A 27,784-nucleotide genomic window follows, 5' to 3' on the forward strand; every position below is an offset into this window, starting at 1 on the left:
GAGGACAAAGTGAGAGACGGGAGAGAAAGGAGGGAGGAAGGAGCAGAGCAGGAAAAGGAAAGCAGGGCAGGAGGACCGGGCCCCAATGCACAATGGCGGAGGGACAGGGAGGCTGGAGATAACAAGTAACAGAGGCAGGGATGGAAGAGAGAGGAGACATCAGGGAGGCCCCAGAGCGGGAGGCCAGTAGGCCTGGGGGCTCCTGGGACAGGGAGGGCTGAGCAAGGTGGGTAGGGCTGGGGACTGCCAGGGCTCGTGCCCAGATGGCACCGTCTCCAGGATATCCCTGCTCTGGGCCCCCCAAGTCAGCTCCTCTCCTGCTCACCGTCGGCTGAGTCAGGCCGGAAGGTGATCTTGATCTCAAACTTCCTGTAGGCATCCTTGATGGTAGGCAGGGGCAGGAAGGAGTGGGGGGTCTGCGTGAAGTAGGGCACTACCCGCTCTGCCGGCAGAGAGCACAGTTAGAGACGATGCCCACTGGGCAGCAGACAGGGTGCTGCCAGTTCTAGGGGGTGTTGTCTTACCTGGCACCTGCAGGTGGGCAAAGGCTTTGACTTTGCCCTGCCGATTAGTGGCAGTGCAGACGTAGGTGCCTGCGTCCTGGGGTCGGACCGAGGGCAGCAGCAGCTTGTGGCTCTCCAGGCGGCTGTCGGGTGGCAGGTTCCCATCCAGCTGCAAACACACCCCCACTCTGGACTCTGGCCTTGGCCTGGACCTCCACAGGACCTGTCCCCCATCTCTGCCTCTGGCCTGCCCTCAAACACTGTGCATGTGCTCTGGGCCAGGCCTGGTCCTGGGGGCACCAAGATGGTGAACACCTGGTCGCTGCTGCTCAGGTATGCCCGCTGGCTCCCTGCCCAGCATTTACCTTGCTCCACGTGATGTCAGGAGTGGGGTAGCCAGAGGCCATACAGGGGAAGACAGCTTCAGAACCAGCGGGCACTCGGACCTCTGGGGGCGTTGAGATCTGAGGTAGGGCTAAGAGGGTGAAGGAGACACAGGCCATCAACCTGACGACAGCCACCACTGTGAGCCCAGCCCCTGCCCTGACTCATTTAATCCTCACACTGTCCCTGGAAAGGAGGCATTATGTCCCCATTTCACAGATGAGGAAGCTGAGGCTCAGAGGGAGAAGTGGCTGCTTGCTGCTGGTTGCACTGAGGAAGCCAGGCAATCGAGGCTCAGGGATGGGTCCATTTGACTCCATAGCCTGCAACTCTTCAACATGCCTGGGTGCAAAATTGTGCAGCCCTTTGGGGACCTGAGGAGGGGCTACCAGGGCAGTGTGGCTCAGTAAGTTTGGAGGCAAGTCATAGAGTTTGGACTGAAAAGGAAGTGCCTTTGAGGAAAACACAGACTTGTGTCTGCCCTGCATCTGCTGCCCTTGTTCTACTTTTTCATGTCTGTTGTCTCTGCTATCAGATTGGGCTGTAGGTCTCCCTCCTCAGGCAGGCGCTCCTTTAGGGGAGGGCTATGTGTACCCATTTCCCACTTGAGGCCCCGAGGTGGAGCTTTTCCCTGTAAGTTCCAGCCTGCCCCAGAGGAACACTCACTTTTATCCCCTACTACCCCTACTTGGTATGAAATCTGCCCCTTAAGTACAACAAATGGAAAACTCCCAAGAGGGCAGAAAGGAAGGGTAAGTCAGGAGGGGCAGCAGGGGCCCCCGCCTGCTCCCTGTGCACGCAGAGGTTCACCTTGTACGAGCAGCAACACATGTGACTGGGTGGTGCCGGCAGGATTGGTGGCCGTGCAGCGGTACTGCCCGGCATCAGCCAGCTCCACGTGGGCGATCCTGACAATGCCTCCGCTCTGCACGATGCCAGGACGCAGGCGCCCTCCCACTTTGCTCCAAGTCACCTGAGGCTTGGGGTCACCCAGGGCCACGCACTCGAACTCCACAGCATGGCCGACCACCACGGTCTGCACGGAGGTCCGGATGTTGATGAGCACGGAGGGCAGGGCTGGGAGCGGGGAGGCAGAGGCAGAGTGAGGCCAGACTGCAGCAGGCCTGGCCTGAGGGAGGCCGCAGACAGCGGTGGCAAAGGGGAGCATGGGAGCCCTGCGCATTCGGCCATTTTGTTTGCTTCTCATGCATTCACTCACTAACATGTCCACTGGTTTGCTCTTTTGTTTATTGGTTCACTCACCTGCCTGTCATTCTTCACTGCTGCCTGAGCACTGCTCACCCCATCCATTTCCCTTCTTCCTCCCCCCAAGGCTTGTCAAGCCCCCTTACTGTATGCTACATACAAGCAAGATACTAGCAAGCAATTCTCTTTACTCATACACATTTGAGGGACTTCTTGGAGATCATGCTCCCTGGGCCCCTCAACTCTGTCCCCTGCTCTTAGTCACCCTCCTACCTTGGACAACCAGCTGGGCACTGGCCTGGGCCTGTCCCCACGGTCCATGGGCCTGACAAACATATGTCCCTTGGCAGCTTTGGTCTAAGTTCTGGATTCTGTAAAGAAAAAGATAAGACATCAGTGAATAAAAACAATTCATTAAAATGCTTTGTAATTGTGTGGGTGTTAAATGCCGTCAGAGATCAGCACATGGTATAAACTTCTGGTTTCCCAATAACCACGAAAGGTAGGTAGGTAGGCAGGGTGGGTGTCATCACACCCCTTCTAGACTAAGACCTCATGGTCCAGAGCTCCAGATCACTCGGATCTGCGTCATGTGTATATATCTCTTTCCTCCAACAATAGTACGAATATGGGCCACTGTGCGCTGAAGGCCTGTCATGTGAGCAGCACCGTGTTAAACACTTTAGATAATCTCATTTCAGCCACTGCAGCGCTGAGAACACTGAGGCTCAGGGAAGTGGAGTGACTTACCCAGGCACATTGTTTCATGCTGAGCCCCATAGAGCATGTGCTCTAACAGCCCCACTGTGTGCCCTGGGCGGAGGAGCCCAAGGTCAGGCCTGCCGCCACCCCCACTCACCGGAGCACACCATCCTGCACGCTGTGGCCGGGAGGCAGCTCACCCCCTTCCTTGACCCAGCGGAACTGGGTGCCCCGGTCGCTGGGCACGGCACAGTGGAACTCAACGCTGGCCCCTATGCTCTTGGTCTCTAGCTGAGGCGTGACCTGAACAGTGGGTGTGGATCCTGCTGGGACGGTGTCGGGGACAGAGCTGGAGGGTCCTGCAGGCACATGCACGAGGTTCTGTGTGTGTTTGTGTGTGTGTGTGTATGTCACTGACACCTCCCAGGCCCCAGGAAACCCCCACCCTGACATTCAGGGGGTGTTCTCCTGGTAGCTTCTCTGACCAGGAAAAAACCCCTTTCACTGGCACGCAGATTCATTCATACGCTCTCTCACGCCATCATTCAATCAACACGTACAAGGGCCTGCGGAGCCCTGGGCTCTGTGCCTTTTGACCTTTGAGAGGAGAGGGCAGCCTAAGGCAAGAGTGGGAAAGGCATCGTGGAAAGATTTAAACATTTTAAGGAAGGCAGGCAAAGACTATTCTGGCTCTAGTCTGACCTAAGGGGATTCGTGGTTTTGGTGGAGATACCAACCTGTCCTCATGAACAATGTGGAAGGGAGGGTGGGTGTAGAGGCAGATTACCACCATTTCCTAAGTGCCTACTACGTACCATGGGCTTATATACTGCATCTTTCCAAGTCAGCCTATGTGCCAGCATTGTTTTCCCCCCTTTACAGATGAAGAAACTGAGGTTTGAGGTTAACTGACGTGGCCGAGGTCACACAACTATCAGGTGATGGAACTGCATTGAACCCAGGCTCACTGTAGCCCAGGCTCTCGACCACAGGGCTCAGTGCCTTTTGGCTTTAGCAGCTGGGGCCCAGCAGCACTGGCTTTGTGTCCCTGATAGAGGAGACCATGGATGTGTTGCATATTTTGGAGCTCCACGGAGACCGTGGGCACACCAGGGGTGGGTGCTGCCCTGTCACAGTCACTGTCATCACCGTCCAGCATTTACCCAGCCTGATCTGGGTCCTGTGGTGGACAGGCCTGGGGCTGCTGAGCTGACTGGCTCCAGGCCCTGCGCTGAATGTCCTCAGTCTGGCAGGCGAGGCCGGCTGGGGTACTTGTGTGAACATAACAGCCTCTGGCAGTGCAAGGTCATTGCCAAGGGAGGGATGCAGCAATGAGAGCTAGAGCTGCTGAGGGATGGGGGTCTTCCTGGAGGAGGCCGGCTGGCCTTGGGCCTCGGAGAAGAGGGGAAAGGAAGGCATTCCAGGTGGGGTAATAGAGAGAGGCCTCCGTGCCCCAAGTATGAGGTTTCTGGCTGCGAGTTCCTGGGTTAATGAAGAGCCCAGACAAGGGCCTAAAGGAAATCTGCCCTCCTTCTGCCCAGCCTGAGACAGGCCCGCTTACCTTGGACATGCACCTGGGCAAAGGCCTCCGCTGAGCCCACCTTGTTGGTGACCCTGCAGCGGTAGCGGCCTGAGTCCTCAGGGGCTGCGGGCTCAAAGCGCAGTATCTCATTCCTGGTGGTGACCCTCCCGGGGAGGCTGCCACCCATGCGGCTCCACTGGTAGGTGAGCGGGGGTGTCCCATGTGCCAGGCACTGGAGCTGCACGGTCTCCCCTGCCTGCACTGCCGCGTGCTCCGGGACTGTGGTGGCATACGGTGGGCCTGGGGTCAGGGGACACAGAGGTCAGGGTGGGGAAGAGTAGAGGCCAGGACGGGAGCAGGAGTCGGGTCCAGACAACTTGCCACAGGCCCGGGAAGCTGAATGGTGAGCCCAGAGGATGGGGGGAGAGGGAAGCAAAGTTCTTGGGAGGGGATGTGGGGCTCAGGCTGGTGTAGGCTCTAGGGGCCTGAGGTACTGGCCCTCTGGATGAGGTCCTGGGGTTCTGTCCAGTGTGCAGCCTGGTGGGGGGCTCAGACCTCCATGCGGTGCAGAGAGGGTAGCCCAAGGAAAATAGGTGAGCTCCTTACTCTCTACGTGCAGGGCGATGGTGGCCTCGGCATGCCCGACAGGGCTAGTGGCGTTGCAGATGTACTGGCCTGAGTCCTGCTGGGCTACCCGGGGGATGATCAGCGTGTCACCTTCCAGCCGGTGCTGCCAGGGCAGCGGGGAGCGCAGCTTGGACCAGTGGATGACGGGGGTGGGGCTGCCTGTGAAGCGAAGTGGAAGAGAGTAGAGGTCACTGGGCTGCCCCCAGAGGGTGGGGCTGGTGAGGAAGGGGCCTGGGTGATCTTGCCCCATCATGGGGCTCATGAAGTGGGCACCTCAGCCATCACTGGGAGATGCCATCAGCAAGACCCCCGCCCCAGGTATGACATCACCTTTAGACCTCTTGTGTCTACAATTTATGCCCCAGGGCAGCACTGTTCTCCCTGCCCTGAGTACCAGCCCCGTCCACACCTGTAGCTGAGCAGTGCAGGGTGGCCGTGTGTCCAGCTTCCACAGTCAGCTCGACTTCTCCAACCTGGACTTGGGGGAACCCTGGGGCTACGATGCCTGTGTCCACAATCACCTCCACCCGCTTCTGTGCTGTGCCCAGAGCATTCTGAGCCAGGCATACATAGGTGCCTGCATCTGATGGTTTAGCTGATGAAATCTGGAAGAGAGAAAGGAGGTTGGTTATGTGGCACTGACGGGGTACCTTGGCATTAGGTCCTAGTTCTGGTTTGGTTTTACATCTCTCCTCTACACTTACTTTGTTTTTAGCTCCCTGTTTGAATAGCTTCTTGAGGGCTCATACTCAAGACATCTCATTAATCTACCCATCCACTAGTCCATCAACTCACCCACCCATTTGTTCACTTACCCACCCACCCCTACCTACCAACCTACACATCCATCCATTTATCACCCACCCATCCATCCACCTATGTACCCACCCATCCAACCATCCATCTACCCACCCACCTACCCACCCATCCATCCATCCATCCATCCATCCATACACCCATCCGTCCATCCACCCACCCATCCATCTATACATCCATCCATCCATCCATCCACCCATCCACCCACCCACCCACCATCCATCCATCCATCCACCCACCCACCCACCTACCCACCATCCATCCATCCACCCACCCATCCATCCATCTATCCATCCATCCATCCACCCATCCATCCATCTACCCACCCATCTACTCACCTATCCACCCATCTGGTCATCTTTTCATTTATTCTTTCTTCCTTCCCCCTTCTCCCACCCTCCTTTCTTCCTGCACATCTTTCAATCTACCCACCATCTATACCCATCCTGTCCTCCTCTTCCCTCTCCACCCATTCATTACCCATCTGCCCATCCACCGCTCTTCCCTCAAAGCATTTTCTCAAGGATGGGCACTGAATGGAGTGGCACTGGCCTCTGGACGGGGGAAGCTGCGCCTCACCTGCAGCACCGTGTGGCTGTCCACGAGCCCAAACATCTGCTGTTCCAAGTTGGTGGGAGTGCCGATCCGGGTCCAGCGAGCAGAGGAGCGTGGCTCCCCAGCACTCACACACTCCAGGGTGATGGCCTTTCCCACTGGCACCCTCACAGGGCCCTCCGGGAGCACAGACACCGTAGGGGGCCCTGCCCAGAGGAATACACCACTGATACACATGCAGAGCTCTGCTGGCCATGTGCACTGTCACGGCCCCCTCCTCAGTAACTGCCAGGTGGACACTAGTCTGCACTGATGTTGACGTCAAGACTCAGAGAGGGAGAATGCCCAAGAGGGAGGCAGTAGCAGAGGGAGGACTCAAGCCTGGGGAGTGGGCTCAGAATCAGGGCTGGAAACAGGATGGCAGAGCCCTGGGGACTAAGCCCCTCACCGTGCACATTGAGGGTCACGACACTCTGGGCCACACCGTAGGCATTGGAGGCCACGCAGCGGTAGGCACCATGGTTGCTGGGCCGGGTGCCCACGATGGTGATGATGGAGCCATTGGGACTGATGTGGACATTGTCTGTGGGGTTGGCGTTGGAAAGGGCTCGTCAGCAAGGCCCATCCTCCCGCCTTGGTGCTGCCAGCAGGTGGCTTCTGTCCCAGGCCCCTGACCCTGTCCGCCCGGATGACCCTGTTTCAGCTCACAGTCACAGATGGCTGAGCAGAGTCCTTGGAGACCCCTGGGTCCAGCCTCCTCCCCATCTAGATGGGGACACTGAGGCCCCAAGAGGGCAGGGCCTTACCCCGAGTCACACAGTGAGCTTGGTGCCATCCTTGGTCTCTGCCCCACCCACAGGCGTGATCCCCACGCGTTCCCACCTACCTCCAGACCCACCCCACCTGCCTGGCTCACCCTCCAGCTCTTGGTGCCGAGTCTTCCACTCAAGGCTGATGGGGGCTGCCCCGTCATGGATGAGGCACTTAAAGCTGGCATCCTGGCCCTGCTGCACGGTGCTGCTGGGAGGGTCGATGGAGATGACAGGGCTCCTAAGTCCTGGGGGACCAGGTGGGTAGAGGGCTGGGCTCAGCAGGGCTGGTCTGGCTCGACCCCGTGGCTCAGCTCCAGGGTCTCCCCTCCTCCCCGCCCATGGCTTCTGGCACACTCACGGTACGAGGACCCTGCACTGGGTGGGACAGTGACCATGAAGGAGGCCTCCTGCTCAGGACCTGCGCCGCCAGCCACACGGCACACATACTTGCCCGAGTCAGCAGGCGACACCTGGTGGAGCCGCAGCCGGGAGCCATGGGTCTGTCGGAGCAAGGATGGAGCTGCCATCAGACCAGAGCCCTGGGCACAGGGCAAACCCACAGGCCCGGCTGTGCCCAAGAGTTAGTTCTCCCTTGGGTCTCGGGAGCTCACGGTTCCAGTTGATGGGGATGAGGAAGCTCCACTCACAGAATCCTATAAGTCTAATCTACCCACTTTACAGAGGAGGAAAGTGGTTCAGAAAATTGATTGAGCAGCCAAGAGACAAACCCAGGTCTCTCAAACCCTGGGCTGGTGAACTCTTCTCCCAGAAGCATTTTATGCTCTGGGGACTGCAAGCAGGCCAGGGTTTGCATGAGGTTGGGCGTCCAGAAGGCAAATGCAGTTTGAAAAGTGCCTGTCCTGAGGCCTCCCCATCCTGGGCCCTGTACCTGGTGCCGGGCAGGGAGGCTGCCCCCATGCTTGTGCCACGTGACCTGGGCATGGGCCTGCCCAGGTACCACACAGTTCAGATCTAGGGTCTGTCCTTCAGCCACATGGGAGGAGGAGGCCTCGATGTAGATGGGTTGCGCCAGTCCTGGGGCTGTGGGCACAATGGGAGGGTGAGAAAGGCGAGGCTCCCTGGGAGTGAAGACAGGGCCAAAGGGGGGCCAGTGAATGCCAACTGGTCTTCAGAGAGGTGCAATGGCTTGAGAGTGACTGACATGGCTGAGCACCATTGACCTAAGAAGGGTCTCTGTTTCCTAGCGGCCAAGAGGCTGTGATGAGACCCAGCAGTTGCAGGGAGGGGTTGACAGACCTTCATGGAGCTGACAGCCAGAACCCTGCTCGGAGAGCAGGGAGGAATAAGGCCAGGAAGGCGTTCCCCAAACTGTGCCCCAGAATCGCCTGCTGTTGTCACTCACCAGGAATGGGGCCTGGGCTGGAAGCCTCAACTGTGACCATGACAGAAGCCTCCAGGGTGCCTGTGCTGCCAGTCACGTGGCATGAGTACTCGCCAGAGTCAGCCGGTGACACCTGGTTCAGCCTCAGCAGGGGCCCGTGGACCTGGAGAGGGTCAGGTGAGAGTGGGGAGAAGGAGCTGGCACCCAGTGGCCAAGGCCTTTCGATGCCCAAGCCCTCTGGACTACCCCAGGACTGTCATGTACAGTTATGTAGGCTGTATCCTGTCAAAGGTGACCTCCTTTGACATTAGACATTGCGGATATGTTTATTATGACTTTTCTTTTTCTGGTAAGTGGAAGTCCAGTGTCTTGAGTAAGAGGTGTCCTTTTCCAATCTGTACCAAGGTGCTAGGGGAGTCAGTGTTGGCCCTGCCATGCCCAGCCTGTTCTTGACCTTCTGATTCCCAGTGATCTCATGCTGCAATTTTCCCAAAGTTCCAGATGGGGCCACCTTCCCTCGCAGGCTGATTTAGGCAGGACTGCTTAGCACGGGGTGGGGTGGGGAGTGCCTACATTCTACTTTGTCCAGCCTCCATACCTGGTGCCGGGCAGGGAGGCTGCCCCCACGCCTGTGCCACGTGATCTGGGCATGAGCCTGTCCAGGCACCACGCAGTTCAGATCCAGGGTCTGCCCTTCGGCCACGTGGGAGGAAGAGGTCTCAATGCGGATGGGTACGGCTGGGGCACAGGAAGAGGTCAGTGAGCTGGGACTCCCACCCCTGTGCCCTCAGCTCCCGCCTCCTCAATGCCCCTACTTCTCATCTCTGAGGCCTGCAGCAGCCGGGCTAGGCTGCGAGGGGCAGAGGGGCCTCATTCTCCCAGCCCCGCCCCAGACAACAGCCCCACCAGCTCCTCCTGTGCTCTCAGCACCACTGGCAGCCAGGCAACCCCACACTGATCACTAACGTTTCTCAAACTTGAGCAATGTGTGGCTAAGAACCAAGACTCCAGTTCTTATTTGCCCAGGTGCAAAACCCAGCTCTGCCACTTATTCATTCTGTGACCTTTGGAAAGCTATGTCACTTTTCTGTGTCTCGGTCTCCCCAACTGTAAAATAGAGAGAGCAATCACACTTACCTCAAAGGGTATCATGAAAATAAATGTAACTCTACCAGGGCCCAGCAACAAGTGATCTATCACATTTATTAGCATCCATGAACTACTATCATGATGTTGGCTGGAGCCATGTGCTCGCTATGTTATTAATTACTTTCCCTTTCAATTGATTCACCTACAAAAACCCTTAAATACTTAGCCCACTATAGGCAATTATTTCCATGAAATCATGACAGGTTTGCCATGTCACTGCTTTTTTCCTAATACGCCACTATTAACATACAACTGTTTATCAGGGCACCACCACAAAGCACCTTCATGTACCCCCAGAGGTGCAATTCCATCCCCTAGTGAACTCACGTAATGCTTGTAAGGGCTCCACTCTCCCTGCATGACAGATGGGGAAAGTGGACCACAGAGAGGAGAAAGCCCTATGCAGCACCTCAGAGTGTGCACAGAGGGCTGGGACTCAAGCCCACACAGGCTGGACTCCAAAGCCCATGTGGGCCCCCGAGGTGAACCCCACTTCACCTGGTTCCTGACCTCTGCCTGCCTGCCTCTCTTCCCTTCCTCCCTCCTCCAGCCTCCCAACCCCACTGGAGGGACCCTCACCTGGGACAGGAACAGCACTAGAGCCAGAGGCCTCGATGGTGACCAGGACTGAGGCCTCCAGGGGGCCAGAGCTGCTCACTATGCGGCACACGTACTCGCCTGAGTCAGCTGGGGACACCTGGTGCAGCCGCAGCCTTGAGCCGTGGACCTGCGCAGCGATGGGATGGGGGGACAGAGGAGCAGAGTGAAATGGCAACCGGGATCCCTGAAGGCCTGGAGCCAGGGTCTGACTCCTGACCAAGGCAGGCACTGCAACCCCCGGGGGCACCCAGGCCTCCTTCCTGGGCAGAGCTTGAGGGTCAGCAGCCTGGGTCATCTAGCAGCCCTCCTGCTATTTCCTCTCCCCAGTTCCCGTACCTGGTGGTGAGTGGGCAGGCTGCCCCCACGCTTATGCCATGTGACCTGGGCGTGGGCCTGTCCAGGGACCACACAGTTCAGATCCAGCGTCTGCCCTTCAGCCACATGTGAAGATGATGATTCAATTCTGATGGGCACAGCACCGCCAGGCACTGGGGCGGGAGGGCACAGAAACAGCAAGTCGGGGCTTGGGCCATTGTCTTATTTGGAAACAGCTGGGCTGGTGGGAGCCTCAGCCGTAGAAACCCCCATCCCCAAGGTAGTAGTAATAGTTAACACTCACTAAGCACTCACAGTGTGCCAGGCAAGCGTTCTAAGCACTTCATGTATTAACTCATTAACCCTCACAAAATTCATAAACTTTCTGTGATGATGGAAATGTTCTACATCTGCACTGTCCAGTGTGGTGGCTACTAGCTGCGTGTGGCTATCAAGCACTTGAAATGTGGGATGTGAATTTTAAATGTTAACTAATTGTAATTGCCACAAATAGCTAGTGGCCATGGTATGGGACAGCAATCTGAGGTTGGAACGATCAACATCCCCATTTCAGTGATGTAGAAATAAAGCTGAGGGAGGAGAGTTACTCACTCAAGTCCCTTAGTGGTGCAGGCAGGATTTGAACCCAGGCATCCCTCTGCAGAGCCCTTGCACTGGGCAGCCACCCCTGTCCACGGGCTCTGACTGCAGAGCTCCTTCTCCCCAGAGAGCACTGCTACCTGTGTCTCCCAGTCCCATCCTGGGCCTTCATCAGACTCACCAGAAGGGCTGTCAGCATGGGGGGAGACCGAGACCATGATGGAGGCCTCCTGGGCATCAATGTTATTGTTGGCCCGGCAAACATACTCTCCAGAGTCTGCCATGGACATCTGGTGCAGCCGCAGGCGGGAGCCGTGGGCCTGTGGGGCATGTGGGCAAGGAGGTGGAGGGGAGGCAAGGGGCTGAGGGGTCACTGGCTGCCTCGAGCTTCCTCCCAGGCCTGCCAGCTCATGCTTCAGGGTCTTTGCCTGGGGGGCTGTCCCTGCACAGCCCGCCCCAGGAGGCAGGGCTTTCCCCGGGACAGCCACGGATCCACTCTGTACCTGGTGTCGGGTGGGAAGGCTGCCCCCACGCTTGTACCACGTGATGGTGGCCTGGGGCTGCCCAGCGACTATGCAGTTCAGATCCAAGGTCTGCCCTTCAACCACTGTGGGTGACGAGGACTCAATCCTGATTGGTAGAGACACGCTGGACACTGGGGACAGGGAGAAACAGGCCACATAGCCCAAGTCTGACAACAGTGATGGCCCTGGGACGTGTCTGCCTCCTTGGCACCCGCTGGCCTGGAACCCCCACCCTGTGCACTCACCGTGGGAGGAGCTGCTGCCCTGGATGGTGACAATGAGCGAGGTCTCCTGGGAGCCAGCACCGTTACTGACATGACACACGTACTCGCCAGAGTCTGCTGGTGTCACCTGGGGGATCCGCAGCCGGGAGCCCACGATCTAGGGCAGACAGGTGTCCATGGGTGGGGAAAGCACCCCCACCCCTCAGGCACTGCTGCTGTCCCCCCTGCTCCGGGGGCTTCCCTGCCTTGCCTGGGCCGGCCCCCCTCCCCATCCCCAGCCTCCTTCAGAACTCCCTCGGTGGCCTTCCTGAGGCTCTGGGCTGGGTAAGACAGTCCTCTAGCTTTGCACCGCCACCCCTGCAGAAAGCCCAGGGAGGCCCTCCTGGTGACGCCTCAGGGCCCTGCTGTCATATGGCATATCTGCCTTGCCCTCTAGCTGGTGAGGTCCCTGAGGGCAGGTACCTGTCCCATTCTACTGGGAGTCCTTAGTGCTAGGCATGGAGCAGGTTCTCAGGAAAATTAATAAGTGAGAGAATCATAGAATGTTCTGTTAAAATACAGTATCCACCTGAGGCCAGTGGGATTTATCTCCATATTCTCAGCACTGGTCTAAGGCCCTTCCAGCAGGAGTGCTCAATGGTTGTTGAACGACTGAATGAGCACAGAGGAGGTGCTGAGGGCCCTTCCTTATTCTTGTCAGGGCTGGTGCACTTAGCTTTTCCTTCTCTGCCTGCTGGCTCCATACCTGGTGTCGGCTGGGTAGGCTGCCTCCACGCTTATACCAGGTGATGGTGTGGGGGGTTTGGCTGGCCACTAAGCAGTTGAGATCCAGAGTATGTCCATTGGCCAGGGAGGCTGAGGAGGACTCGATGCGGACAGGGTACACCACGCCCTGGGCTGGGGGGGTGAGATGGGAGGCAAGGTGCTGGAGCCATGGAGGGTGAAGTGGCCCTAGCAGTCCCCCACCATTTGCTGTTATTCCTGAGACACGCACTGTGAGGACCGTGGCGCTGCTGGATCGTGATGAGGACTGAGGCTTCCTGGGTGCCCGAGCCACTGACCACACGGCACACATACTCCCCAGAGTCGGCGGGAGTCACATGGGGCAACCGCAGCCTTGAGCCATGCACCTGGGAGGGGCAGCAGGGAGGCAAGCTCAGAGCCAGGCACCGGGACCACCCCACGCTCCTGCCCCCTTCCTTGGGCCCCCTCCCAGCTTGACCCAGCCAGCTGAGGCTCAAGGGAGGCTCTTCTGTGGAGAAGCACCATTCACAACCCTTCAATTCCCCTGCCTCAGCGTCAGGACTGGGTCCAGAGGGAGGAAGTGGGGATCAGCATTTAGTGACGTGCTTGGGGCAGGTGAAGTAGGCAGTGTGAGCTCATTCGACAGACACGAGGATCAAAGAGGTCAAATGCTTGGCATAAAGTCACGTGGCAGAGCAGCATGTGAGCTCAGATATGCCTGGATGAAAGGCTGTGCCCCTTCTACCACCGTAACGGGGGTCCTTCAGGGCTCCCCAGCTCCCCACCTCCTACCTGGTGCTGAGCCGGGAGGCTGCCCCCGCGCCTGTGCCATGTGATCTGAGCATGGGCCTGCCCAGCAACCAGGCAGTTCAGATCCAGGGTCTGCCCCTCAGCCACATGGGAGGACGATGACTCAATCCGGACTGGGGGTGTGACACCCAGTGCTGGGGAAGAAAGGCAGAGGGTCAGTCCCAGATGGGAGGGGAGGAGAGCTGGGTGTGGTAAAGGAGGGCTATTGGTCTCATGGGCTCCTGCTACTGCTGGATGGGGAGCCTCCCCTTGCTGGGTCCCTAGCCATGCTTTCCCACAGCACCACTCACCAGGCACAGAGCCTGCAGGCTCTATGGTGACCAGGACAGAGGCTTCCAGGGGCACCGAACCACCCACCACGCGGCACACATATTCACCCGAGTCGACTGGGGACACTTGGTATAGTCTCAGCAGTGAGCCATGGGTCTGGTGGAATGGAGGTGAGGTCAGATGGGGCCCTCGCCAGGACCCTTGCCCCTATAACCTGCATCCCGGCCTGGCTCTCTAACCCCCAAGGCCTGGCCATTAGCTGCGTCTTGCTTAGGGCTGGGGAATGGCCAGAAGGAGCCAGGAAGAATGAGTCAAACACTAATACCATGGTCCAGCCATTCTAAGACACATTCTTTAACCTCTCTGAATCTGAAATTCTCCTTTCAGTAATCAATCTTACAATTACAGATAGCAGCTTTTTTTCCTCTTAGAGGTACATAAAATAATGGTGCATCTTGCAATCAGTGACATCCTAAATTCTATAAAATACAGTAATAATAGATAATGTATTGTGGTATAACAGCTCTCATAGCACTTTCTATGAGTCAGAGCTCTGAGCACTTTATACATATATTAATTCGCTTCATCCTTAAGACAATTCTTTAAAGTAGGTACCATTATTATCATTCTATAGATGCTGCAACTGTGGCACAGAGAGGTTAAATAACTTGTCCAAGGTCACAAGCTCAGTGGTGGAGGTGGCATTCACACCTTGGCTGGCTGCTCCTTGAGTCTGGGCTCTAAACCGTGGCACTCTACAGCTGTGTGATGGGGTTCAAGGCTTCCCCTGTCTCAAGGAGCCTCCCAGCCCTCCTCATCCCTGACCTCCACCAAGGGGCCTCCCTCCCATCTCCTTCTTGGCTAGTCCATCCTCTTGTCCTGTACCTGGTGCCGGACGGGAAGGCTGCCCCCGCGCTTATGCCATGTGACCTGGGCATGGGCCTGCCCGGGCACCACGCAGTTCAGATCCAGGGTCTGCCCTTCGGCCACGTGGGAGGAGGAGGATTCAATGCGGATGGGCTGGGTGCCACCAGGAGCTAGGGGAGAAGATAGTCACCCATTACTCCAGTTCTCTGTAGCTGGCCATGCCTGTCCCCTTTCTCTGTCCCAGCCCAGCCTGGTGGCCCCACTCACGGTAGGCGAAGTTGGCCCCCTGGGTCCTGGTTACTTTAACTGTGATGGAGGCCTCCACACCATTGCTGGCCCGGCAAACGTACTCGCCTGCATCAGCTGGTGAGGCCTGGAAGATGTACAGGCGGGAGCCACGGACCTGGGCAGCCATGGGCAGGGAGGAGTATGAGAGGGGGGCTTCCCAGAGCCCACAGACGCTCCTTACCCGGCTTCTCTGAGCTAGGAACCACCAGCCCCTCCACCCACTGTCCATAGCTTGGCCTGGCTGGCCTCCTCCCACCCTTCTGCCACTGTGTACCTGGTGCCGGGTGGGGAGGCTGCCTCCACGCTTGTACCACGTGACCTGGGCATGGGCCTGCCCTGCCACCACACAGCTCAGATCCAGGGTCTGCCCCTCGGCCACTGTGGGGGATGAGGTTTCGATCCTGACAGGTGGGATGGGTCCTGGGGCTGTGGGGAAAGGAGTGAGGGTAGTAGATGCTCCCAGAAGAGAGGTCAATGGCTGTCCCCTTGGGGCCACTTCAGCCTTGTTCTCAGGCCAGGCCCGTATGTTGGGCATCGGGTGCCCTGGGTTTGATGTCCTCAGCTGAGGGACCCTGGGGGGGCCGCTGGGCCAGGGCTGAACCTTGCAGAAGGGAAGCAAGTGGTAGAGGGGAGGGTAGTTGAGGCTGGGAGAGAGGAGGAGGCAGAAACAGAGGCCAGCTCCAGTGTGGGCTTCCTGCCCAGCCCCTGGAGGTAACAAGTGTCACTAGGATCAGCACCTGGGACTGCTCTCAGCCTCCTGCAGCTTGCCCTGTCACTGGCAGTTACTCACCAGGGATGGAGTCAGCACTGGAGCCAGAGGTCTTGATGGTGACCAGAACTGAGGTCTCCAGGGGCCCAGAGTCAAGGACTACACGGCACACGTACTCGCCTGAGTCGGCTGGGGACACTTGGTGCAGCCGCAGCAGTGAGCCATGGGTCTGAGTGCAAGCAGGGAGGGTTAGGAGGGGGCCGGGGTCCCCCTACTCAACCCCTCCAGCAGGTTGCCTGGTGGGTGGGGGGCTGCTGTACCTGGTGCTGGGCAGGGAGGCTGCCCCCACGCCTGTGCCATGTGACCTGGGCGTGGGCCTGCCCAGGCACCACGCAGTTCAGATCCAGGGTCTGCCCTTCAGCCACATGGGAGGATGAAGGCTCAATGCGGATGCGCTGGGAGCTGCCTGGAGCTGGGGCTCCACCAGGAGCTAGGGCACACGGGCTGGTCAGGGTCCTGGGCTCCTGGGCCCTAGTCCTGTAGCCCTGGGGCAGAGGGCTCTGGGAGGTGACCAGGACCTAGCTTGGGAGGACGGATGGCAGGCCTTCTGGGGCTGGGACTATGTTCTTCTGCCTCAGCATGGCCAGCCAGACCCCTCCGTCCCTCCTCCACCTCCAACTTGGAGTTTGAGGCCCATTTGCCCCACCGTGATTTCTAAATCTCTGATGAGCTGTTCTGGCCTACAGAGAACCAGAGGCTTTTAGTGCCCAGGCTAGGTGAACAGCTGCAGACAATAATGCTACAACACCTCTGACAGAGAGTGTGCCATGCGCTCACAACATAGTGGTGGTATTATCCCCATTTCACAGATGTGGAAACCGAGGCTCCCAAAAGTCAAATAACCAGTTCAGGTTAATATGGGGCAGAGCCAAGATCTGAACTCAGTATGACTCTCAACTCAGTGTTCAATCCTGCCTCTACTGCTTCCTAATGAATTCTGAAAACAGCACACTCATCACAGAGCCCCGGGTAAGCCAGATCAACTTTATCCCCACCTTTAGTCCCCTCATCTCCCCAAGCAGATAGTGGAGGGTCAAAGCCTGTCCTAATGTCACCAAAGAGTACACAGGCACTTCCCTGGGGACAGCAAGGAGATCCCAGGGTTTCCCCACCTGGCTCCTACCTGGGGTGTAGTAGCTGGGGCCTGAATCGGGGCTGTGAAGGACAGAGACGACGATGGAGGCCTCCTTGGGGCCAGACTCATTCTGCACTCGGCACACGTATTCTCCAGAATCAGCTGGTGAGACCTGGGGGAGCCGCAGCCGGGAGCCATGCACCTGGGCCAGGAGGGGGCAGAAGCATGGGAGCACGGAGATGAGGCTGTAGTCCCCACTCCCTCTGAGCCTCGGCAGGTCAGTCACCAAGCCCTCACTCGGAGCCCTCCATGCCAGAAGCTGAAGAGGGAGGGAAATAAGGGCTGGCCCTGCTCTGGGGGAGGGGCTGTGCACGCAGAACCACCCCAGACTCACTGCCACAGGCTCAGAGACCCTCATACCTGGGAGTGAGGAGGCAGGCTGCCCCCTCGCTTATACCACGTGACCTGGGCCTGGGCCGACCCGGCCACCACACAGTTGAGATCCAGTGTCTGCCCTTCAGCCACAGAAGGTGATGAGGACTCAATCCTGACTGGTGGGGAGCTGGCACCTGAGGCTGGGACAGAGGAGGAGCGAGTGGGCCTCTGGGAGCCCTGGCTTGCCTTCCTCACTCCTCCAGCCCCCAGAGGCCCCGCACCTGGAAGGACAACCACTTGGATCCGGGCCTGGGCAGTGCCTGCAGGGCTGGTGGCCACGCAGAGGTAGAAGCCAGCGTCAGCAGTTGTGATGGCTGGGATGAGCAGTGTGGCGATGTCTGTGCGCTCAGACCGGGCCTGCCACACAGTAAGAAGGGTCAGCCACTGGGGGGCGAGGCAGCCTGGCAATGGCTAGCCAGCAAGGGGGCACAAAAGGTAGAGGCAAGCACACAGCCAAATTAGGGTCCCCTGGGGCACCCGGGAGGGCAGAGCCAGGTAGCAAAGCGAGAGGCCAGGATGCAGCAGACAGGATGTCTGAGCAGGCCACCATCTTGGAAGTGAAGGAACCAGAGCAGGAGATGGGGAGGAAGTAAAGGTGGGAGGGGCAGGTGGCAAGTGCTGGGATGGCTGGGCCTGTGGGCCTGGCTCCAATCCATCTCCTCACCTGCGGAGGGAGGCTGCCCCCTTCCTTCCTCCAGCTGATGGTGGCGCTGGGCACACCTGCAGCCCTGCAGTACAGCCTGACGGTTCGGCCTTCGTGCACCTGGGTCCTCTCTGGACTCACCTGGACCCTGGGCCCGCTGCCCCCTGTGGACAGAGCTCTGTGAGACACCCCTCCGGGATGCCATGAGCTCCTGGTGCCCACCTGCAGGCCTGTCCTCTCACCGTGCACATGGAGCACAGCCCTAGCGACATGCTGCCCGGCGCTGCTGTGGGCACGGCACAGGTACTGGGCTTGATCCGAGAGCTGGACAGCGGGCAGGCGGAGGATGCCGCCGTGGATTTGTGCCTTCTGAGGGAGCTGGCCACCGGGGCCCCCTGATGGGGAGAAGTGGGCTCAGCACCCAGTGGGACTGCCATTGCTGGGCCCCCCAAGAGGCTGTGGACCCCACAGCCTTGAGTTCTGCCCCTGGCTTCCACATGTGGGACAGCCTGGCCCTGAATGCCATTCCTGCCACAGCGTCACCTGTCCACTCGAGGGTGGGCGGGGGGTTCCCCGTGGCGCTACAGCGGAACTCGGCCAACTGCCCAGGCTGCACTGTTAGCTGCGGCGGGTGGATGGAGACCATGGGGGCGGCTGGAGCGGCAGAGGCTGACAGGGGAGGAGAAAGAACACAGGGTCAGGGTGGGGCGTGTCCTCTGACCCACCGCAATGGCCTCCTTGCTGCTCTTTTTGCTGCCACTCTAGCCCCGATGGCCATTTGTCCACAGAGCAGCCAAAGAAGGCTTTTAAACCGTCAGTGAGATCTTGTCACTTCCCCACTGCAGGCCTGTCCTTGGCTTCGAGTGCTGTTAGAATAAAAGGTGAATGCCTGCTATGATCTACCATGTACACATGATCTATGATCTACACACTCACCGAGCCCACACCTTCAAGCTCTTCACCCAGCCTCTCTCCCACAGCTCCAGCCATACTGGCCTTGCCATTCCTCAAACACATCAACATGTTCCTGCCTCAGGGCCTTTGCATATGCTCCTTCCTCTGCCAAGAACACTCTTTGCCGGCTCTTTAAGTGGTTGAACACCTCTTTCTTCAGAGCGCAGCTCAGATGTCACCTCCTCTGAGAGGCCCTCCCTGACTACCCCATGGAGAGTAGCTGTCCCTCCTCCTTCCTCCTTTCTTATTTTCCCTTCATTCTATTCCTATTCCAGCCCCCGTCACCATGTATAATTAGGTTGTCTGTTCACTTGTTTCCATGCCTACTGTCTCCTTATGAGAACATGCAGTGCAGGGGAGCAGAGCTCCTGTTTGTCCCTCTCTCCAGTTTCTTCAGAGTTTAGGCCAGGACCTGGCACATTTCCCATTTTCTCAGTTGTCATCCTGGTGGGCATGGGGGGAGGCCAGGGCTGGGTGGTCAGGGAATGAAGGGTGCACCTTGCACGTGCAGAGTGGCTGTGCCCTGGTCCATAGCGAACATGTTGGAGCCGGTGCACACATAGGTGCCTGCATCACTTGGCTGTACATTGCGAATAGTCAGGATGCCATTGAAGTCCATGGCGCTGGCTGGCAGTTTCCCATTGTGCAGGCGGGTCCACACCAGAGTATAGGCAGGAGACTGCAGGTGGGGCAAAGGGGATGGGGTGGAGATCAGGGATGGGGCTCAGAGAACCCACAAGACATCCTCCCAATGCCCACTCCCTGCTCTGCCTACCTTGCTCTTGGCTGTGCAGATGAAGGTGACATCGGCCCCAGGGCGCACGCTCTGGCTTCGCTGTTCCTCCACTGTCACTGTGATGGGCTTGCTTGGAGCCTCTGTGGGGACGGAAGGCCTCCCAGTAGGTTGGGTGCTGGCCAGACCCCTATCCTGTGGCCACTTCCTCTCTCTGTCCATCATCCCTCTGGGTGTCACTTCCTTCCCAGGCTAGCTTTGATTCCATTCCACTCTCGGGTGTCTGCCTCCCTCATCCTGGCCAAACCCACCGCCCACCTTCTCCCAGCAATCGGGGGAACATCACACCCTGAGTCCACTTGGCCCCAGTGCATGATCACAGATTGCAAATAAGTTCCTAACGTTTCACTCTCCACTCCAACTGGCTTTCTCCACCTGGTTCCAGTTTCTATCCTCCCAAACAATTTCGCATCTCCTGCCAACTTCTCCACCCTCCCAAACCCTGCTTCCATGTTCATAGCTGATGGCTTCAACTCACACTTGAGAAAATTGAAACTACTAGTCAGGAATTTTCCCATTTTCTCAAATCCCCTTACTTTCCTCCTTCCTAGTCCCCAAAGGATGGGACTCTTTCCCCCACTGCCCGCAGCCCTACCAGGACACCTTCCCAGGCGCCCTCCCAAGGGCTTCCTCTCTTGGCTGCGCACTCTCTTGCTACATCAGTCTTACCTCTCCCTCAGCACAGGATCATCCCCTCCACAGACAAATGTGTTCTAGAATTTCCCATCTCTGAAAGCACTCCCTTGACCCCACACTCCTTCTGGCTATTGCTCCATTTAGTGGCCTCACTTGAGAGCCCAGACTCTTGAAAGGGTTGTCTACACTTGCTGTCTACACTTATTGCCTTCCATGGATTTATTCCCTCACTCCCATTTGGTTTCTATTCTTTCCATTGAAAACTACTCTTATCAAAGCATGACCTCCAAGGGTTGTTTCTCTTGTATCTGACTTCCACAGGGACCCTGGTGAGGCCAACTCCTCTCTCCTGGAGGCCCTTTCCCTTCTGACTCCCAATGGCCCACCTCCCCTGCCCTCTCCCAGCTCACTGGCAGCACCCACTCACTCTCATGGACTGTCCTCACTCTTCAACTTGCCATGTTCAAGTTGGAGCTCCTTGGGGCTCTGCCCTGGGCTCTGTCTTCAAGCCACACTCCCCCTGGGCAATTCCATCCTGCCCCATGGCTTTAAACACCTTTCCTAGGCCAACAGCTCCCCAACTCATTTCCTGGCCAGGGCTTCTTTCTTGGGTTCCAGACGCACATACCCAAATGCCTGCCTGATGTGTCTGTGTAGCTGTTTCTGCACACATCTCAAACTTTAACAAGTCGTGATTCCCTCTGATCTGTTTGTAGCAGGTGCTGATGGTGCCCCACCCACGTCCCCTCGCCATGTCACTTTAGAGTCCGCCTGCCTGACTCTTGACAGCTGCTGCATCTTTTTGCATGAAGCTTTCTTAGGCCACTGGAGACCACTGGGCCTGGCCATGAGGTGGGATGGAATGATGCTCCTGGAACAGGCCTCCATCACGACTGATCGGGGCTGGTGTACATATACCCCAGTTCCCTTGGCCCCGGGGCAGGGTGACTCCTAGTGAATGATTTACTCAAGTTTGTCAGTTTCCAACAAACAGTTAAGCAACAGTAAACAACTGCTCACTGTGGTAACTTGCTCAGTTACATGCCCAGTAATACGCCTTCTCTTCCTGTCTCACTTCACCTCCCAAATAAACCCCTTGCAGGCACATCCTTGTCCCTCGCTCTGTTGGGGCAGCCCAGTCTAAGACTCCCCCCACTGAGCCTCTCTCATCTCAGGAAATGATAGCCCATTTGCCCAGCTGCTGGAGTCTAGACCTCTGGGCATGATCCTAGACTCTTCTCTCTCCCTTAATGACCACAATCAAGTCCCACTAGTTCTGCCTCTAAAACCAGTCTCGACTCCATCAGCTCTCTCCAGTTCCACAGCCGGTGCCCTCATCCAGACAACCACCATCCCCTCTGGAAGGTGAAGGGACCAGCTGCCTGTGTCCAGTCTGCAGTCCAGCCCAGCACAGGCCATCTTAGGGACAGGGGCGGAAGGACTCACCAGTGACAAGCAGCTCTGCCCGGCTGGAATTGGCATGATGGAGATTACGACAGGTGCAAATGTAGACTCCTGCATCTGAGGGTTGGACACTGGGGAAGTGCAGCTCGGAGCCTGGTGGGGAGCAGATGGCAGCTCATCAGTGCACATGTGCCCCCTCGGCCCCCGGCCTGTGTGTGAGGACTGGACCCCAGTAGGGCAGGGACAGACCTATGCCTCCCCTCTCCCTGGGTTGGGTCATGGGGCTGAGGGGCCTGAGGCCATGGGTACCTTGATGTCGCTGATGGGTGCTGCTGGGCAGAGGCCGTCCATCCTCACGAGACCAGTAGAAGTAGTGGGGTGGGCTCCCACTGACCTGACACCGCAGGGAGTGGGGGCCACCCTGGGGTACTATGCTCCGAGCTGGTTGCACCTGGACCACCAGTGGGGCTTTGGCTGCTGGGGGAGTGACAGCAGAGGCCATTCAGAAGGGAGGTCCCAGCATGTGGCATTGTCTCAGATATCTCTGCCCTCCAAAAGACTGGTGTGCACCACCCTGGGCCCTGCCCCTCAGGCCGAAGATCTCCCAAATTCCCTAGGCTCCCTGCCTCACCCATTACCCTGACCCAAGGCCATGGTCCACTTACCCTGCAGCAGGCACCGGCCCCTCTGCACATTGGGGTTACCCACATAACCGGGGGCACATCTGTAAGGAGGAACAGAGACCAGCTCTGTCAGGCCCTAGAGAACCCATGCGTCATGGTGGACTTGGGGAGCCAGGAGCCCAGTGGGCTGCCCAGCATGGGGTGAGGAGGCTCTGAGCTCTGGAGGGACTTCAGAGGCCAAATAAAAGCCTCAGCACAGGGCCTCAGTGCTCTGAGAAAGGGGAGTGTAAGGGAGCATCAGCAGGTTGCATAACGGGGGGTGGTAGGCCTTTTCTCTCCAGGGAAACAGTCATTCAACAAATGTTTAAGAAACTCTGATGGTAGGTTATGGGAGTACACAGTGAGCACGAGGGAATCCCCGCCCTTATGGAACTCACTTTGTGGGAAACTGACACGGGAACTATGTAATGAGAACGAGGGACATGTGTGAGGGCATGGGGGCGGGGGGCACTAATCCAGCTCTGGGAATCAGCAGGCTTATCACTGTTGGTAATGATACATTTGTGTGGCTCCTCACTGCCTTGTCTCCCTTTTAGGGGGTGGATTCCGGAAGGGCTGGGACAGAATCTCCTTTGTTTGCTACTTTATCAACAACACCTTGGCACACTGCAGGGCAGACAGTAGATGTTCAACAACGATGTGCAAAATGAGTGAATGAAGCTGAGCCTTGAAGGCTAAATAGGAGTTAGCGAGGAAGGTTTGAGGGTGAAGAATGTTCCATACAGAGGGAACAACACATCAAAGTCCTGATCATTAAGAAGTCAAGAAGTTAAAGCCAGCTAGAGTACAGAGCTGGGAGTAGGAAGTGGGATGAGACCAAAGAGTAATAAGTATATACCAAAGTATATACATATATATATATATAGTATATTATATATACAGACATATATATATATATAAGCATATACCAAAGTATATACAATATGCAACTACTTAAGGGGCTTGAGCTGGCCCCAGGGCAGCAGGGAGTCTTGGAGAGCTTTTGCACAGGGGAGGGACATGATCCTGGTAGAGACTTTTCCGACCATCCAGGACTCTGACTTAGCTGTCTCACACGCCCCCTGCCGTTCCCCCTCCTATTTGCATACTTACTGCTCACAGTATTGGCCGGTGTAGCCGGGTTCGCAGGCCGTGCAGCGGTACCCACCAGCTCCCAGGCTCTCGCAGGTGCGGGAGAACCTGGGGTAGGGGAGGCAAAGGTCAGGCCATGGGACACCCACTTACCATTCTCTCCCCTCTGCTTCTGCCCCGAAAGCCAGTGCAGTGCCCTCCCCTCCCCAGTGGGACTTCCTCACTGGGCCTTGGGCAAGGGCACCCACATGTTCTCTGGGTTGGTCAGTGGGCAGGCACACGGCTGGCAGTCCTCAGGTGTCCCAGCTGTGGCATCTCCATAGTAGCCAGGCGCACACAGCTCACAGAACTCCCCAGCGGCGTTGTGTTGGCATTGCTGTGAGGCACAAGGACATCAGCCCCTCGCGATTTGGCAAAATCTACCCAAACCTCTACAATTTTGTACTCCTTTGATCTGGAAATTCCAGTGTGAGCTTATCTTAAACATATAATTGGGGAGGAGCACAAAGATTTCACTGCAGGATGTTCATCTCAGTAGTGTTTATAAAAGCTAAATGCTGGAAACAAACCATGAACAGGGAACTAGATAAATTAAAAAGAATATCCATGCAAACAGCTAACAAAAAGGGTGGGGTTGACTGCATTTCTTACATTTTCCTATCTAAACCCCTGTAACACCAGAGGACAGTGGAGCTATATAACTTGGTATGTGGGGGCACAGCTTTGAAAATACATGTTTCCTCACGAAACACATGAGTTTTATATTCTCTCCCAGAGAGGTCCATGCTTGTTTTATTAACACAGCCTGTTCCTTGCTCCATGGTTAGTGTGTGGGTCTGTCAACCACTCCTTGACCACATACTGCAGCGGGCTATACACACGCCACTTCGAAAAGGTCAGGTATGAAAAAGTATTTAACAATATGGAAAGTTATTCATGAACTTAGGAGTAAAAAAAGTTGATTACCAAACTCAATTACGCGATGGTTCTTTGCAAAACAAAAGGCATATTAGTGCGTGTAAATATTTGCCCAGAAAAAGAGCAAAGGAGCCCCATACTCTAATGTTGACAGTGATGGCTTCCAGGTGATAGGATTACGGGGAATTTTTACTTTCTTTTTGGGTTATCTCTGTAGTTTGATTTTTCTATAGAGAACGTGTCACTTTGGTGATAAAAAAAAACAGCAGTAACTGAAGTTTTCAGTTATTCTGTTATTCCATAGCTCTGGCCACCCCACCATGCCTGCAGCCCCTCAGTGACCAGACCTGCTGGTCCAGGAGCTTTATCCCAGAGGCTGTGCCCCACAGCCTTGCCCTGGACATAAGCCCACCTTACCAAGCCCACCCCTCCCCATCTCACAGCCAGCCTGGATGGTATACCATCCAGGCCTGCATGCATCTTACCGAGCAGGCTCCAGTCTCTGGGTGGCACAGGTCTGAGTGGCCGTTGCATTCACACAGCTCACAGTGGCCAAGGTAGAGCCCACTCCCAGTGCGCGTGTAGCCGGGGGCACAGTCCTGCCAGGGGGGGGAGGGTTGTTCTCCATCTCCAATTCAGTCCCATCTGGAGCCAGCAGACCCAGAACCCACTCCCTCCATCCCTGCTCCAGCACCTAGACCCCTGGAGGCTCTGGAGGGGTGATCCCATGTCCAGCCCTCCTCGCTAGCAGCCTCCCTCAGGAGCCTTCCTCCCTGTCTTCATCTTTGCTTTCTCGACACTCCAGAGCTGGGGTAGAGTCTCCTGCAGCCACTTGGAATTTACTGAAATAATAGTTCTTCCTAAATGGAGAACCCTTCCTCACCCCCAGGGCTTTGTTCCTGAAAATTCTTCTGGCAGAGTCTTTATTGAAAAACTTAATCCCTAGTTGGAAAAAGAGAGGTTGAGGGATCTTAATTTGGAACAAACTCATGAAAATCTACAACCGTGGCTGCATTCCCTAAGTGAAGGAGGCAGCACGCATACAACCAAGGATGTATCACACATTCTAAGTGAGGAATCATGGGTTCTGGAGACAATGAATTTCTATTCACTACCCCTTCTTTGAAATCTCTCCAGGTCCCCCTTCTCTGACCATTTCAAAGGGATGTTTGTAAATCTGTTTTCCTTCACTGCAAAAAGTGTGCACGTAGGATGCAGTTTCCCCCAGGGGTCCTCTTTCAAAATGTGTTACATTTGATAACCAAGGGCTGTTAAATTCTTATATTTGGATTTGAAAGTTCTTGTGGCCACAGCAAAGGTGCACGGATATAAAACTGCAGAGATGCGGGCTTCCTGCTGGGAGTTTCTGAGGCTGGGGGCTGGCTGCTCCATACTTGACCCTCCTGCCGCCCACCTGGCATTGCAGCCCTGTCTCGGCTGTGCCAGGGATTCCTCCTTCTTCAGTTCCACAATCACTCATCAAATGTCACTGGCAGCCTGCTGTGGGCCTGGGGATTAGGTGGTAAACAGTCCTCTCAGGCCCTGCCCTCACAGAGTTCACGGCCTCCAGCTGAACCCTGCAGATGCTTCTGGATTCTCTGCCACTGACAGTCCTCTGTTCCACCCCTACTGCGCTTCCCTCCAAATGGACTCCCTGTCTCTCCCCTTGCCCCATCCATCTCAGTCACCAGCGACAGAGAAACTTTCCTGGGGTCTGGCTCTGCTGGAAGCACTGCCTCGGCAGCCTGCCATTCCCCACCACACAGCCTTGTTCCAGGCCTGAGGAAGAAAAAGCGTCCTGCTGCAGCTTCTCAGGGCTGACCATTTTCATCGCAGGCTACTTCCTTTTGAGCTTCTGCTTCTTCTGCCCTCTTGCCTATAATCAAAGCTTGCTCCATGTAGTTCACTTCCCTAAGGCATTTCCACACTCTGCTTTGGGCCAGAGAAATTTGTGTCTCTGTATTGTCAGGTGGATGCCCCGAGAGCACAAGCTGGGTCTGAACCTCTGGAGAGTGTAGCTGTGTGCCCTTGGGTAAGTCACCCACCTTTCACTGTCTGTTTTTTTAAAATCTGTTAAAAGTGGATAATCACACATCTCTCAGGGTCATTGCAAAAAATAAATAAGATACTGCGGGATACCTTAAAATTATGACAGCAATCCCAGGCCATGGAAATGCCAGTTGACCAGCTGTTGACACAGCTGTGCTGGGACAGAGGGGTCTGGGCCAGCCACACTCACCTGGCAGGACAAGCCGACATAGCCTGGGGGGCAGCGGCATTCCTCCACCTCAAGGGCCCGTGGCCCCTCTGAGGGCCCTGGCTGGGCAACCTCCAGGCTGACCGCACTGATGCTGGCTGCCAGTGGCATCGAGGAGAACGTGGCCCGGACCAAGAGCTCATCCAGGTCAGCCAGTGCCATCAGGAGGTGCTCACGTGTAGCCGGCTGCCCATCAGGTCGGCGCCAGAATTCCTGGGTGTGGGAACAACAGCCAACGCAGTGAGAGGTGCTGGGCCTCATGTGCTGCTCCTGCAGCAGCCCCCTTTTCCCCCCGCCCCCAGCTCCTGCTTCCAGGCACTGGCCAAGGATGTGAGGTGAGCACAGGGAAGTGAGAGGCAGGGGTACGCAGTGTCAAAGCCAGGCTCCAAAGCAGGGTGGAGGGTTGGAGAGGGTCGGACGTGGTGGCCAGGTACAGCTCACCTCTCGGAAAACAATCTGGTAGCTCCTCCTCTCAGGGCCCTGAAGCACCGGCTGGGAGGCCACTAGCATGATGTTGTTGCCCTGGGGAGATACCAGAGGGATTGGAAGGGGCACTGAGGGGCTCTTGGGGACAGTGGGGTCCCCCACCAGTCCCACCCTCCCATACTGCCAATCTCCCAAGCCCATGTGCCTAAAGGAATCAGGTATATGCCCACTACGTCCTTCTCCCAGCAGCTGAGCCTCTGCCTGGGTAGTGCCCAATCAGATGGCAGAGTGGAGGCATGGGCCTAACCCCCTAGGCACACGCCACGTCAGCTGAGCACTGGACTAAAGTACTGCAAACACTGAAGGCGTCCCCTAACTTCCACCTCCCCCTTCTGCTGCCTGGCATGGCACCCTCCACGCACCGTGATCTGGACATCAGGGTCGGAGAGTGGGCTGCTCTGTGCCCCTGCCGTGTAGGAGAGGGTATATCGCAGCTTCCCACCATAAGCCGCAACCTGCAAAGAGTCCTGTGGTCACAGCCTGACTCTGCCTTCCTCTGGGGTGTGGGTGACCCTCCAGGAGAGGGGGCAGAGCCTCTTGAGGACATTTCATACCTGTGCTGTCCCCTCTACCCAACCGGAAGCTGGTGTGCATGGCCTGTAGTTGCCAAGGAGACAGGACACCTCTCGGCTCCTTCAAAGTCTCAGACCTGGTGGAGGTGACCTGAGCAGCCAGCCTCTTTTCTGTGTTACGGGGTTCCCCATTTCCCACTGCCTGACAATCCAGCAAGCAAGCTCCGATTCCCTTTCCACTTGAAGGAACTTCCCATAAAGCAAGGGGTAATGACAGTGACTATGGTG

The 27,784-nt window shown here is 56.9% G+C and overlaps 1 protein-coding gene across 13 annotated transcripts in view; it reads right to left on the reverse strand.

Moving 5' to 3' along the window:
• Window positions 1-27,784, reverse strand: part of HSPG2 (heparan sulfate proteoglycan 2) — a 98,522-nt gene that overhangs the window by 8,952 nt on the left and 61,786 nt on the right. For 10 of the 13 annotated variants that reach the window (XM_073233373.1, XM_073233370.1, XM_073233367.1 and 7 more), the window contains 47 exons: window positions 27,347-27,439; window positions 26,940-27,020; window positions 26,481-26,711; window positions 24,727-24,840; window positions 23,572-23,699; window positions 23,345-23,431; window positions 22,235-22,293; window positions 21,879-22,046; window positions 21,612-21,722; window positions 19,512-19,612; window positions 19,235-19,415; window positions 18,326-18,451; window positions 18,025-18,177; window positions 17,804-17,946; window positions 17,361-17,496; window positions 17,125-17,279; window positions 16,753-16,906; window positions 15,890-16,059; window positions 15,651-15,798; window positions 15,135-15,286; window positions 14,840-14,975; window positions 14,591-14,742; window positions 13,726-13,861; window positions 13,418-13,569; window positions 12,876-13,011; window positions 12,627-12,778; window positions 11,903-12,038; window positions 11,637-11,788; window positions 11,315-11,453; window positions 10,555-10,706; window positions 10,198-10,345; window positions 9,068-9,207; window positions 8,491-8,632; window positions 8,017-8,168; window positions 7,486-7,627; window positions 7,232-7,372; window positions 6,764-6,898; window positions 6,340-6,521; window positions 5,354-5,549; window positions 4,924-5,103; window positions 4,357-4,617; window positions 2,953-3,154; window positions 2,367-2,464; window positions 1,698-1,964; window positions 869-978; window positions 525-672; window positions 326-442 (listed from right to left, as the gene is read on the reverse strand). In XM_073233373.1, the coding sequence (XP_073089474.1) occupies window positions 326-442; window positions 525-672; window positions 869-978; window positions 1,698-1,964; window positions 2,367-2,464; window positions 2,953-3,154; window positions 4,357-4,617; window positions 4,924-5,103; window positions 5,354-5,549; window positions 6,340-6,521; window positions 6,764-6,898; window positions 7,232-7,372; window positions 7,486-7,627; window positions 8,017-8,168; window positions 8,491-8,632; window positions 9,068-9,207; window positions 10,198-10,345; window positions 10,555-10,706; window positions 11,315-11,453; window positions 11,637-11,788; window positions 11,903-12,038; window positions 12,627-12,778; window positions 12,876-13,011; window positions 13,418-13,569; window positions 13,726-13,861; window positions 14,591-14,742; window positions 14,840-14,975; window positions 15,135-15,286; window positions 15,651-15,798; window positions 15,890-16,059; window positions 16,753-16,906; window positions 17,125-17,279; window positions 17,361-17,496; window positions 17,804-17,946; window positions 18,025-18,177; window positions 18,326-18,451; window positions 19,235-19,415; window positions 19,512-19,612; window positions 21,612-21,722; window positions 21,879-22,046; window positions 22,235-22,293; window positions 23,345-23,431; window positions 23,572-23,699; window positions 24,727-24,840; window positions 26,481-26,711; window positions 26,940-27,020; window positions 27,347-27,439 (6,895 nt within the window). The remainder of the gene's footprint in view (window positions 1-325; window positions 443-524; window positions 673-868; window positions 979-1,697; window positions 1,965-2,366; window positions 2,465-2,952; window positions 3,155-4,356; window positions 4,618-4,923; window positions 5,104-5,353; window positions 5,550-6,339; window positions 6,522-6,763; window positions 6,899-7,231; window positions 7,373-7,485; window positions 7,628-8,016; window positions 8,169-8,490; window positions 8,633-9,067; window positions 9,208-10,197; window positions 10,346-10,554; window positions 10,707-11,314; window positions 11,454-11,636; window positions 11,789-11,902; window positions 12,039-12,626; window positions 12,779-12,875; window positions 13,012-13,417; window positions 13,570-13,725; window positions 13,862-14,590; window positions 14,743-14,839; window positions 14,976-15,134; window positions 15,287-15,650; window positions 15,799-15,889; window positions 16,060-16,752; window positions 16,907-17,124; window positions 17,280-17,360; window positions 17,497-17,803; window positions 17,947-18,024; window positions 18,178-18,325; window positions 18,452-19,234; window positions 19,416-19,511; window positions 19,613-21,611; window positions 21,723-21,878; window positions 22,047-22,234; window positions 22,294-23,344; window positions 23,432-23,571; window positions 23,700-24,726; window positions 24,841-26,480; window positions 26,712-26,939; window positions 27,021-27,346; window positions 27,440-27,784) is intronic. The other 3 variants (XM_073233372.1, XM_073233371.1, XM_073233362.1) reach the window with 1 other exon arrangement.

This window comes from Manis javanica, chromosome 4 (assembly GCF_040802235.1).
Source record: "Manis javanica isolate MJ-LG chromosome 4, MJ_LKY, whole genome shotgun sequence".
Taxonomy (NCBI): Eukaryota; Metazoa; Chordata; class Mammalia; order Pholidota; family Manidae; genus Manis; species Manis javanica.